The sequence below is a fragment of the Zeugodacus cucurbitae genome, chromosome 4 (genome assembly GCF_028554725.1).
Source record: "Zeugodacus cucurbitae isolate PBARC_wt_2022May chromosome 4, idZeuCucr1.2, whole genome shotgun sequence".
In the NCBI taxonomy this organism is placed as follows: Eukaryota; Metazoa; Arthropoda; class Insecta; order Diptera; family Tephritidae; genus Zeugodacus; species Zeugodacus cucurbitae.
In genome coordinates this window covers 40,771,095-40,785,186 of record NC_071669.1, presented here as the reverse complement: position 1 = coordinate 40,785,186, position 14,092 = coordinate 40,771,095, and the positions used below count along the sequence as shown (strand labels likewise).

The window sequence follows — 14,092 nt, the reverse complement described above, 5'->3', positions numbered from 1 at the left end:
GTTGAGTTCACGATCGTATGTTGATCGTTTTTGAACGGATGTTGCGAGTTTGCGACTAAAGAACGCGAGTGGTTGCCAGTGTTCGTCAATCCGTTGCTGTAGAGCGGCACCTATTCCGCTTTCAGATGCGTCTGAGAAGATGGCCCACTCGGCGTTGTTATCCGGGTGTGCCAAGAGCGTTGCATTAGCTAGTGCTTTCTTACAATTCGAAAATGCGTCTTCGAGTTCTGTGGTCCAGTGAATCGGAGTTTTTCCACAGATTTTAGGTCCTTCGAGTAGCTTATTAAGTGGGGCTAATAAGCTTGCTGCGTGATTGATGAATTTTCGATAGAAGTTGATTGTACCAATGAAGTTGCGTAGCTTGGTGATTGTTGAAGGACGAGGGTAGTCCGCAATGACTTTGACTCGTTCCTCAAGTGGTTTTATACCATGGGCAGTAATGGTATGCCCAAGGAATTCTACTTCTTTGAGGCCTAGCTTTGTTTTTGTTGTATTAATAACTAAGCCGTAGAGTTGAAGGCGCTGAAATACGACGCGTAAATGTTGTTGATGCTCGGTTTCATTTGCAGATGCGATTAGTAGATCGTCAATGTATGCGAAGACGAACGGTAAATCTCGAGTTACCTCGTCGATGAACCGTTGAAAGGTCTGAGCTGCGTTTCGGAGTCCAAATGTCATAAATGGAAACTCGAATAAACCAAACGGTGTGATTATAGCCGTTTTATGAACATCGTCGTTAGCTACTGGGATCTGGTTGAAAGCACGAATTAAGTCGATTGTGGAGTAACATGATGTACCGTGTAAATTTGCGGTGAAATCTTCTAGGCATCGAACTGGATATCGATCGGGTATAGTACGTTCATTGAGGCGACGGTAATCGCCACATGGGCGCCATTCGCCACACTTCTTTGGTGCGAGGTGTAGTGGAGATGACCATGGACTGTCTGATGGTCTCGCTATGCCCAGCTTGATCATCTTCTGGAACTCTGCTTTTGCAATTTTAAGTCGATCGGGAGCTAATCGCCGAGCTCGACTGCTGACTGGAGTACCAGGTGTTGGTGCACCATCGGGACGAGTGATTTTAGGAAATCCGGCTAGCAGTTGCCAATATCCTGATGATTGATCCGGCTGTTGAAATTTGATCGACTGTACATTCACGCTTCTGGTTGTACCTGAGGTGCACAGTCGAGTGGTTTCGTCGATAAGTCGTTGATTTTTAAGATCGACGAGTAGACCATAGTGCGAAAGTAAACGGCGCCAATGATCGGGTTCGAGACATCTGCCAGTATGAAGCGCCATGTTAACGATCTGCGAAGGCCGATGTTGAGAAAGATTGTTGCGACACCGAATGTATTAACGGGTGTTCCGTTAACTGCGATGAGTTGGTAGCCGGTCGCCATCTTCGAATTTGGTTGTTGTTTGTGTGGGAAGACTGAGACTTCGGAGCCTGTGTCCACTAGAAATTGTGTGCGAGACTGGCGGTCCGTGATGAAGAGGCGGTACGATGGTGGTAGAGAGGCGCTTTCCGCCGCTAACGTCTCTCTGGTGCGTTTCCCGCTTGTTTGCAACCTGGTGTGCATTTTTGAGCGAGGTTGCCAAACGTTTTGTGGTACCAACATGTGTTGTTGGTTGAATTAGCAGGAGGAATTGATCTTCTTCTGTTGCTGTTTTGTGAGCGAAAGCGTTTTCGCCCAGTAGTTTGTTGGTTGTCCAGAAGCTTCTGAAGACATTTTGTAATGTGAGCGAGTTGTTGTTCCACATCTGTAGAATCGGAGCCGTGATTGTTTGCAAGTGATGTTGCAGCCATGTGAGTCCCTTGAGAAGGTTTGAGTACTTCGTGTAGGCGATCTGCGGCTTCGCTTAAGTCCTGTAGCTCGGCCGTGTGTTGCGTAACCAAACACGTGCGCATTTGGTCGGGCAGGTGTGAGAGCCACCTTACACGTATTATCTCCTCATCTATGTCTGGCACTAAACTTCGGAGGTATCGAAGGTGTTGAGATGGCGTTTTGTCGCCAAGATACTCACCATCCAGTAGTTGGAGGAGTTTTGCTTCTCTGGATTTCGAATAACACGCGATTAGTGCGGCTTTCAATCGTTGATATGGCTTATCGGCTGGTGGATTGAGAATGATGTCTTCAGCGTCAGCTGCTATGCGCGTGTCAATCAGTGGAATCGTATGATGGAATTTGTCCACCTCGTGTGTGACGTTATGATTCCGGAACTGTGATTCCAACTGCGCGAACCAGAGACCTGGTCTGTCTTGGTTGAAATTTGGAACACGAATTGTTGCTGCGGGGTTGTTTCCCATGAATATTGATGCTTTCGGCAGACGTGGTGTGTCATCGTCGGAAGGCATATTGATTCGCTTCCAATACAAACGTTTTATTGTTAAATAAAGAAAATATGCGAACGATAGTTACAAAATTCCGATGGTTGATGAAAAATGCTGCGAAATGTTGGTTGGGTGATGTGACTTTAGGTTACGTTCACCTTTAGTGGCGTGGCCGGTTGTCGGTAACGGGCTGCTTACTGTTGTTCCACTGTTAGTCCAAGGTGACTGCTAAAGTCATCACGTCGGGGTCACCAATTGTGGTAAATGGTTCTTTATTACTACACGTCTGGGCGACGTGATAACCAAAATCCAACTGATTGTTGAATAGCTTAGCGTTAGTTAACTTATAGTAAAGGTAACGGTGATCGAGCATCAGGTGATGATGCTCTTAACATGTTTGCTTAATATAATAGATTAATGTAATTGCTTAATTACTATGCGTAAGAGAGATAGCAATAGTGTAACTCTTAGGATAACAAGGTAAAGTAGAATGTAGGATAACAAGGTGAAGTGAAATGTAGGATAACTTAACCTTTAGTTGTGCTAATATAAATGATCTTAATATTAACCTGTAAGTGATCGCTTTATATAAATTATATGAAATGTTAAATGTGGGTATCGCCACATATATACCTACAATACTTTTAACTCGAACTCAAAGAGAATATATTAAAAATCACCAGCATTGAAGATGCTACAGAACCAGTTAAGGCTAAAAAAACAACACTTTGAACAACTTACCGTATTATCTAACAAATCTGCATTAATTATTAACAAGGCGATGTGTCAGACAATATTCGCTTGTGATTTTTCGGCCTCACGTGCCAAAATGTATGTATATACGTGCGACCTGATATTATTATTCAGCGCCGAAAGTCGCGTGACACGCCACATTCATTTATTTGGGGGGATTTTCTTAGGTAAAAAATCTACGTCAACATGCATGTGACGTCTCATGTGACACAGTTTTTTGTTTTTGAGATTTAAATTTGTATATCTTATATTTTGAGCAAAACAAATCGACTAATTTGTATATGTTTTATATGGTAATTATTTCTCACATTGTTTGGTACAGTAAATACCCAGCCACTTTAGAGATTTGAATAAGCAATACCTAAAGCATGAATCACCCGTGCTTAGTACCAGCCTTTAAAAATAATGTAAAATAAAAAGCGCGTGCTAAGAAACAGAATGAAAAAAGTAAATGTTCATATAATATATTCTATATTTTTTTTATATAATCATGATTGACGCTCAAATTATATAATATATCCGACTTATCGTTTGTTTCCGTAGTAAAGTCCAAGTTTTTTCTTTTTTTTACTCAAATATCTCTACCTATACAATTAATTTATGTATATATTTTTTTGGCAAATTTTAAACATCCTTAAACGATTTTTAGAAGTTGGTAATGTCTGTAGAGTAGGTAGGTAAAGTGGATGCAGCAGACGCACTTTGGCTTTTAGAAGGCACATTGTGACTATACCGGGACCAGAATCTCCTCCACTACCATGTCCTCTCTAAAACATCCTGTCGTCTTGATAAGTTGTTCAATTCAACATAGATTGTTTCCACCGAGACTTGGCTATATTTATGAGTTATTTGTTTTAAATATCCACAAGTGGCTAGAAACATGTATATTCTCTCTTTATCGGAATTTATTCGTAAGGTGGTACTTAGTCTGGTTTATCGTGAAATATGATGTTAGTGTCACTAATAGCTGCAAGCATTCTTTTACTACCTACGATGAGGTTCTAAGGGACTTTAGTGATGTCATGTCCGTCTGGCTGTCTGTAAAAATAAATATATTTATTGTTGTTAGCACTCTTTTTGTTAGAAAGAGTAAGACCTCTTTGAATGCAAAATAATAAGTCGGAAAGCGATTTTGATGCCTAATTTTTCCGAAAATACACCACCTCCCACTCGTTCCTCTAGTTTGGATCGATTTGTATATATACTTATCTCTGTATTATAATCAATTGATTTTAATTAATATATTGAGGGACAAATGTATATACATACGTATATTTCTGAAGGATTACGGAAATCAGTGATGTTAGTTAGGAATACGAATTTGCAATTCGAAGTTTATTAGAGTGCCCCTTATTATAGACGACTAGAAGAGAGGATTCCCTCAGTCTAAGAGCCGCCTTCGGTGCTAGTTAGTTATTGAACATAGAATCTATAGGCAGTAGATAGATATTAGCATCCAGTGCCTGACCTGACATGTACAAAGTGCTGTCGATGCTTTCTTTACTCAATCGTTCAGATTTGGTTTCTATGTGAGCTTCCTGTCTAAAGTTAGTCATAGGTAGGTTGTTGCTGCTCGTTATGGCTTCCTCTTCGATTGATAATGTTGTACCATTTATTCTTGGAGGTCTGAATTCTGAGGTCTTATGTTTTCTGGTGAACAATACTATCTCCGTTTTGCTGGCATTAAAATTTAGTCGACATGATTCTGCCCAATTGTATATCATTCAATGTGGTTTGCATAATATTAGCAGGGGTTTTTGGGAATTTACCTCTCACCGAAACAGCCACATCATAAGCATAAGCCACACCATGTATGTAGAGTTAGGTTTCGATCCGTTTTTCTCGGGTCTCTCGCATATTTTTGTACCGGTCACAGATAGATCTACATACTTCCGAGGTTTTAGACCAACTCTTGATAGGGTTCTCGAAAAGCCCTTTGTTATTATTCAGTAGATCAGGATAGTATTACAATCAATTTTGATAAATACTCCAGCATTATACAAGTTTGAGGTATGGTATGTTTAACATTCGGAAGAGTTTTGTATTAAATTTATTTAAATAAGGGCTCATAAATTGAACTGAATTTATTAAAGAATAAGCAGCCAAGAGAATTTAAATAATCGTGACTTATTTCTCAGCCGCGCGGTGCAACTTTCGCAAACTAGTTGGGTGTGTTCGCTGATGACAAAAAAATACATATTCACAATCTACTGAGAAACAAGCCCACTTTTTTACTGCATCCGCGACGTTGGCAAGGGCAAAAAATGCATTTATTTTAACCTTAATGTTGTCGAGCGATAATTTACAGCCACATCTGTTAAAAATTTATTTTATTTTTATTGTTTTATTTTTATATTTTTTTGTGCTGGAAAACGTTATAATTTTACTTCGCACTAATACTTGGCGGCATCCCTTTCCCTTTAGTTCTTAGTCACCTTGTGACGGCTTCAAAATTGTCTTTGCTTCCTGTGAATTAACAAAGAAATAATTTCATTTTATAAAATCAGTATATTATTCTCATTATTTTTATAACAGAAGATTGAACTTAGCACAATTAACAACAATTAACACAACTTACTTCAGTGAAAATATCTGCAATAAGCACCAGAACTTATATATATATATATATCTGTATGTGTATGTGTGTGTGTGTGTGTGTGTGTGTGTGTTAAAAGCCAGTCAGCGTAAAAGATTTAAATAAAAATTTAATATTTGCTTAAATCTTACGCACAAATGGGGTATTTGAACTGGTTGTTAATCGTCGGTATGTGTGTGTATGTGTGCGTTTGCATATTTCCTTTGTTTTATTTATACATTTCCACTGTGTACGTGATATACCCTCGACTGGCATTGACATCTGTACATATGTACATATAAGTGAAGAGTTGGAGTGCTGAGACTTAAATGCATTCATCATACCACCCGTACCACCTCTATTCAGTGCTTTCTATATGATAGTAGAGCACACTTGACCCACTCGACGCAACGTTGCTGTGGCTGCTGAATTTTCCCAAAATCGATATGTGATCAGTAATACACAATCTACATGCCAGGCATAACATAACTGAGAGACATAATAACAACAAACAACCGTCCCCTTCTTCACATGCATGTGCTTAAAACAAGTCCGTAGACACCTTCCATTGTCTAACGTGTTGAAAGCATATCGAAGCTGTCCACACACACCTCCACTTGTCCGTGGCAGTGTAGTGAGTGTGTGTGTTTACTGCTCGTTGTGGCTGTCCTCGAGTGAAAAAGCTCAATGCGATGACATGTTGCCATCGAAATTGTCGGCGTGATTTTGACAGCACAACAATCGGTTAAGCTGCATGTGTTTAATCCTCGTTTAATCGATTGATGAAATGTTTTCAATTTCAAATTGGAAGACTTGCAGTTTGTATGCAAATAATCCTGTGAATTTTACGTTCATAACTGTACATTTTCCTTTATTTTCGTATGTATTAAGTAAGTTGAAAACGAACAAATTGTATCAATAGTTTAGAGAGAATATAATAGATCTTACTTTTTTAAGATAAAGAAGATATACATAATAGAGACAAATACAACTGATCTCATTTCAAATTTCAATATCAGGTTTTTAGACAATATTTAACATAATCTGTATGTAAAGATTGTATAGTTCTAGACAGAATAGTATTAATGTAATAGTATTATCAAGTTACAGAAAGGTATCTAAATTTGTGCGCAAATTAAAAATTAGTGATCAGTATTTTGACCAAAAAAATTATATATGAAAAGAATGTATAAAGAGGCTTGTCTGAATAAACCTCGAATAATATACATACTCAGAATAAATTGTGTTAGATTTCTGACATCTCATTATACATTACAACGAAAAATCAACTGTACTATTGCTGTCAAAAAGTTTATTTTTGAGGTCGAATTTTGTCGATCTACATCATGAGACTGTGGGTTGCTTCACTTCTACGGAATAATTATAATAAGATATCTTCGTTTTATGCTAAAACCAAGGGTTTTTTACAATATTTTTTTTTAATGTACATGTTTAAATAGCATTTTGTGAAATTTTAATTTAAAACTCTCCCATGATGTGACATAACTCATGATTAACAAGACACCAAAAATATTTCGATAGTACATAGATAAATCTAGTTAATGAACGAACGAAAAAGGAAAATATCTAGGTAAAGAACGAATAATTTACTATTATGGTTAGGGATGCAAACGATATATCGATGTTTTTGAGACATCACACTTTTTCGGGTATTAACCCGAAACCCTCAATTAGGATACGCTTTATTACATTGGAATTAGATTTTTGTAAAATACGGAGAATTCGTTAAGGGAATGTGCGCTTGGACCTGCGGTTACATTTATGATTTATTTATACAATTTACATAATTCTGGCGTAGGCTACTGCGTTTGATCAGAGATTCAAATTACTTCATTTTAAAGATGCTAGGGCTAAAGGAAATACATTTTTTTGTTTAATAGAAAATTAATCGCGCTGATACAACGGAATCTTCGGATGAGTGTGAAACAGAATACTCGTTTGATGTTTGGAACCAGAATAAACATTTGGTCCACCAAAAGGTGAAATATAAGCTGTCAAATTTATCTACAATCTACGGAAGGTTGAAAAGAAAGTGTATCTCGGCTGTTACCCCTACCAATCAGAAGCCAATAGAGTTTGGGTTGACATGAATACTGTGTTTCCGGAGTTGTATAAATAGGCTTATTAATATTTACACATTATGGCCACTTCAGTGCCGAGTAAACGACCGTTTTCTAAACTATCACAACAGAGGTAACGTCGAAAAGAAATGACAGTGAAAAAATTGTCCATATCGTTGTTTTGAAATTCTGTTATTTATTGAGAAAAAACTTTAACAGACATATTATGCTAAGTGAAATAAAATGTATCAACTTAAGACATACTATATTTCATTTATTTATGCTTCTGCTTCTGTATCCCTTAGCTTTTCACACTAAATTTAAAATAAGTTAAAAAAGTTCAAAAATACATCGATGTTTCGATGTATCGATGTTTTAATGGCCGATGTTTTTGATTTCGATGGGTTTTGAAGAAACATCGATACATCGAACAATCGATGTCTCATTTTACGATATTTGCATCCCTAATTATGGTACGAGTATTCCTCAGGTTCAGAATTACTTAAGATCGATACAAAATAATTTTTAATGTGTGTTCACGTTTCTGGGTGTTCACGTTTTAGAGAGCTCATGTTTTCGAGCGTGCGCTGTATTGAATTTTTAACAGAATTTTAACTAAAAAACTAAATTTTATGGGCTCGAAAAAAATAATTGTTATAAAAATTAAAAAAAATCCTTTCGTTTAGATTTCAAAGAAATCGCTTCATAACTTTTGTGTCCACCGACTTGAAAATTTTATTTTTGATATACATAAACGCGGTTAAAGATTTCAATTGAAACTGACGTGGCCTGATTTGGTATATCTTTTACAATATTACTCGGATCGATTTGATATTTTTGGACAATATTTTAAACATATTATACTATTTAATAAGACAAAAAACTTTTATTTTGAAATCCACCTAACCCCTTAAAGAATATAACATTACAATGACAGAGTTTATAATATTTTTCTTTAATTTCAGTAATCCCTCGTAAAATTTGAAAAGAATCGACAAACCCCATTAAACCCCTTAAGGGGCTATACCGATTCGATAGTTTATACTTTCAAAAATATCCTATGAAAGCGGTAAGGTCGTATCTTGAGTAGTTTTTGAAAGGAAGCGTTAAAGAGTCGAATCATTAAACGCGTTTTTCTCGAAACGACAATTCTTAAAATTTCTGACATCATAACTCAACGAGAATGTCCATTCGACTTCAAATTTATCCGGAGTATTGAATATATTTACTATACAATGACTTACGATCTTTTTGAATTTTTGAAAATTGTCAATTTGACAGTTAATATACTTTTTTTGGCACCTCCCAAGACTCAGATAAATCCGTTATTTCTCAATATTTTTGTAAAAAAAAAAATTGAAATGTAGCTGAAAATATACCTTATTATGCCCAAAAAAATTCGAAACAATCGATCGAGTACTTTCTTTAAATACACCAAAATCGCCTAATTTTTCATGTGTTACACTGGTATAGCCCCTTAAAAACCATGTATTTTGTACTTTCTTTGCAAAGTCATAGCCAGGAAAACGTTTTGAGATATTTTATTAAAGATTTAGCTAGTAGATAGCATTAACTCATATTTTAAAATTAAAAATAAGTTGCTAATTTTGAACTCTTTATATAATATTATAACTAATAACTTTTTTACTGCTCTAACACTTTCCAATTTAATATTACTTACAAACAATATAAGGCTAACAAGGCTTCCAATTAACCATGCTGTTTCAGAAATTGACAAGTTTTTGTGTACAAATTCTTTGCAGAAATTGAAATTTGTCGCTCCCTTTCAACACTTTTAAGCGTGTTTAATTTACATACACAAATGTAGGTATATATGTATTTCCATATAAATATTGCTGACGGTCATATGTATGTGTGTGTGTAATGAATGTCATACGCAAGCAGACAGTAATGTAATAAAAATGCAATAATATATCGATTTAAAAAATCCCTTGCAATCGCGCCGGTAACAGGTTTACAAGAAAATCAACAAAAAAAGGACAGATCAAACAAGCTTGAAGACCAAACCCACTTAGTTTGTCTGCAGAGTGTAAGACAAGAACAAGAACACTTGCATACATATGTAAGCAAATTTACATATATAACTGTTTATACAGGTGTGTATGGGCGCGCAGAATTGTAATTGGCTCAGTTTGGAGGTAAATCCCCAGTAAAAGACCACGCGCCAAATGCATGCACCGCATTCAACATGTGCTGGCGGTAAGCGCAGATGACTCAACCACTATTGCTGGCTTTCTAGAAAAAAAGATAAATGTAAATTTCCTACAAACTGGAAATCCTGGATTTTCCGATTATCGTGTGACTTTTCGGTTCACTTTTGCCAGCACTAGCGCACTGGCGTGACGACATTAGCGCTAGATATACAGCCGTTCATGCACATTCAAATATGTAAACAGAATCATTTTCAACGCCAATTAACCTGTGATCTACATCTGTCGTAAAACCACAATAGTTATATTTTTATACCCTCACAATATGTTGCATAGGTTATAAATGTATTGTGCTCTTAACGATTATGTTTGAAAGTTTAGATTTTCAATAAACTTGTTACGAGTGTGTCTTGGTAGTAAGATATAATTTACAATACATAAATCGAGCAACAATGAAGATAGCGGAATAAAATTTGGTTCAAATAGTACCTTCGAGTCTATAATAATGGTCCGTTCTATATAAATGGTCGAAATGCGAACTCATATGAAATTGGTCCCATAATTTTTTCGAGCACACTTTCGTTTAATACCAAAATATTTTTGTCTCTTCCCATAACATTCAACTGCAGCCGCGTTTTGCACATCCCTACTTGTTATTTATTACTTCGGCTTGATACTCGGAAACAATTTAATATGAACAAGTAAGGAAGGGCTAAGTTCGGGTGTAACCGAACATTTTATACTCTCGCAATTTATTTATTTAACTTTATTTATATTATATAATACACAATTTGACCCACATATTCGTCATATATATTGTATAAAGTCCATTGAAAGTTGGAAACCATAATATTAGGTTAGAATCACCGAGGTCCTCGTGTTCGATATATGGGGCCTTAAAAACCTATGGTCCGATTTCGGCGATTTTTAGAATGGGGCTGCCACACTATTAACATAGTATTTGTGCAAAGTTCTGCACCGATATCTTCACTAGTACTTACTTTATATTTTGTAAAGTAAACGATTCAGATTGTCTTCAAAGTTCTGATACATAGGAAGTAGGCGTGTTTGTGAAGCGATTTGGCCTATTTTCACAACATATCATTGGGATGTAAGGAAACTATTACAAACCAAGTTTCATTGAAATCGGTCAAGTAGTTCCTGAGATATGGTTTTTGACCCATAAGTGGGCGACGCCACGCCCATTTTCCATTTTGTAAAAAAATCTGAGTGCAGCTTTCATCTGCTTTTTCATTAGTGAGTTAACCCACTTTTAGTAATTTTCAACCTAACTTTTGTATGGGAGGTGGGCGTGGTTATTATCCGATTTCTTTCATTTTTGGACTGTATTAGGAAGTGGCTAAAACAAACGACTGCAGAAAGTTTGGTTTATATAGCTCTATAGGTTTGCGAGATATGTTCAAAAAACTTAGTAGGGGGCGGGGCCACGCCCACTTCCCCAAAAAAATTACATCCAAATATGCCCCTTCATAGTGCGATCCTTTATACCAAATTTTATTTCCATAGCTTTATTTATGGCTTAGTTATGGCACTTTATGTGTTTTCGGTTTTCGCCATTTTATGGGCGTGGCAGTGGTCCGATTTTGCTCATTTTCGACAACCTTCCTATGGTGCCAAGAAATAAGTGTTCCAAGTTTCATCAAGATATCTTAAGTTTTACTCAAGTTACAGCTTGCACAGACGGACGGACAGACAAACATTCGGATTTGAACTCCACTCTTCACCCCGATCACTTTGGTATATATAACCCTATATCTAACTTGTTTAGTTTTGGGTGTTACAAACAACCGTTATGTGAACAAAACTATAATACTCTCTTTAGCAACATTTGTTGCGAGAGTATAAAAATTGAACCTAAATAGTAAATGATTGCGGTTGCTCAGAATTGAAGCGCGCTGACCGGCTAGTGGGAGTTCTTATGAATTGTAAACTCGGAGTCGAAATATTTTTCCACACAAAAAAACGAAACACATTTAGCAGGAATAGGTTATAAATTAATAAGGTTAAAAAGTACCCTTTTTAAGCGAGCATGTGACTGTTGTTGTATTATAATTAGGCCTTAATTCACCTGCGCATACAACGATCGCTTAAGTTCAACTGAAAAATGCTACAATAAGTTGTGAATCACTAACACGGCTGACTGGTTGTCTTCTAATTGATGTTGTGAACTTTTTAAATCGACCAACGTTATGCGTAGATCAGCTGCTTCGGGTATTTCCAGCTGTCTGTGGAACGTTTATGCGATTAATTCTTTACGTTACGTTCTTAATGCTGCGAGATGTGATAAACCGCAGCAGTTAAGCTCTCCGCTATTATTTCCGAAATAAACCAAACCTCAAGGAGAAGAACCTGCTCACATATTAAATGGTTCACTGAACTAGTTATGCTTTGATGACATAAAAGCTTATATACAAACAGGCATATACAATATATTTTTTTAATATTGAAATTTTTTGTTACTTTTTGTCACTCACACTTCCGCTGGCAGCGCTGCGAAGTATAAACATTTGTTTTGTGTTAAATGAGTACAGTTACGTCTGTTGAAAATATACATAATTTTATTTTAGCTGCAAAATGTTCTTTTTTAATATTTTCTTGTTTACTGCTGAAAAATAACCAGCCGCTTCTAATTAAAGAATTTATCAAATCAGCACAAAAAAAAATGCAAACCACAAAGGAATATTTTCATTTGGAATATTCCACCACTCGTAAGAAGATGCCACATAACAGCAATTAATGGATTTAAAATACATATACAGTATGTCAACTATTTGATCATATACATTTAAAAATACATTATATTTTGTTCTTTCTATGTTAAAAGAAACTACTGAATAAAAAAAGTTAGTTCACTAAGTAGGCCCATGAAATTACAGTTAGTAAGTGCAGAATTACTGGAAATATGCCGCTAGTTTTCAGGGAATATTAACAAATGTAGACAAAGGCATGTGATCAATTAGTTGACTTTGTGAAGTAAAGAAGTATTGAAGCCGTAATATTGCTCTGCGATTCAAGTTTTTCTTCTTATTCTATAATTAAATATTGTGGGATCGTTAGAATTTTTTTTTTTTGTAAAACGTGAGTATTTTTCATAGTTTTTCTTTGATATTTTCGTAAATTTGGCTTTACTATAGATGAAACAACTAAATGCAACAAAAATAGAAGAAATCAAAAGGCTTATTGATTTAAACACAACGCATAGGAAAATTGCAAGACTCGTTGATGTTTCTGTGGGCGTGGTTTCAAAAATAAGACAATCATTGAGTCCTTTATGCAAAAAAAACCCTCCTGGACGAAACCCAATTTTGAATGGAACACTGGAAAGGCGCATTGTTAGAATGATAAAGTTTGGTGTACATGAAAATGCGGGTCAAATCAGGCGTGAATTACCCCATAGGGATTAAATAAATGTGACAAGTGAAGCTATCAGGAAGAAATTGCGAAAAAACGGGTTACACGGGCGTGTCAGAGTAAAAAAACCACTGTTGACAAAACGACACCGTATATTGAGGCTTCAATTTGCAAAAAAATATAAAACATAAACCCAAAACGATTGGATGCGGGTCATATGGTCCGACGAAACAAAAATAAACCGTTTCGGAAAAGATGGGCGGCAATGGATTTGGAGAAAACCTCGTGAACCTTTGACAAGCCGTATTGTTCAACCAACGGTGAAATTTGGAGGAGGTAATGTAATGATGTGGGGGTGTATGAGGATGGAGGGGGTGGGAGAGTGCGTAAGAATTGCCGGACGAATGGATGCCAACCAATATGTTGATGTTCTTCAACGAGGTTTGTACAGGAGTCTAGAAATGTGGGGCAAGGATGTGTCGGATGTCATCTTCCAGCAAGATAATGATCCTAAACACACTTCTCGTGTAGCTAAAGCTTGGCTTCAAAACAATGGGTTTGAAGTACTCGACTGGCCCCCTCAATCGCCAGACCTCAACCCAATCGAACATGCTTGGGTTGAGGTCAAGCGTGCGATTTCTGATACTCCAGGTGAGTGTCAGAATCTTAACGATTTATGGCAGAAGGCTCAAAATTCCTGGCAAAAAATTAGCGGAGATTTCTGCAAAAAGCTAGTCGAGTCCATGCCCAAACGAATTTAGGCAGTAATTAAAGCAAAAGGTGGTCATATTAAATATTAAGTAAAATA

General features: G+C 36.4%; 1 protein-coding gene across 1 annotated transcript; it reads right to left on the bottom strand.

The window, feature by feature from the left end:
• Nucleotides 1-1,531: 1,531 nt before the first annotated feature.
• On the bottom strand, nt 1,532-2,356 carry LOC128921645 (uncharacterized). Its single transcript, XM_054229795.1, has one exon. It carries the CDS (start codon nt 2,354-2,356, stop codon nt 1,532-1,534), a length of 825 nt encoding a protein of 274 aa, XP_054085770.1.
• Nucleotides 2,357-14,092: the final 11,736 nt, after the last annotated feature.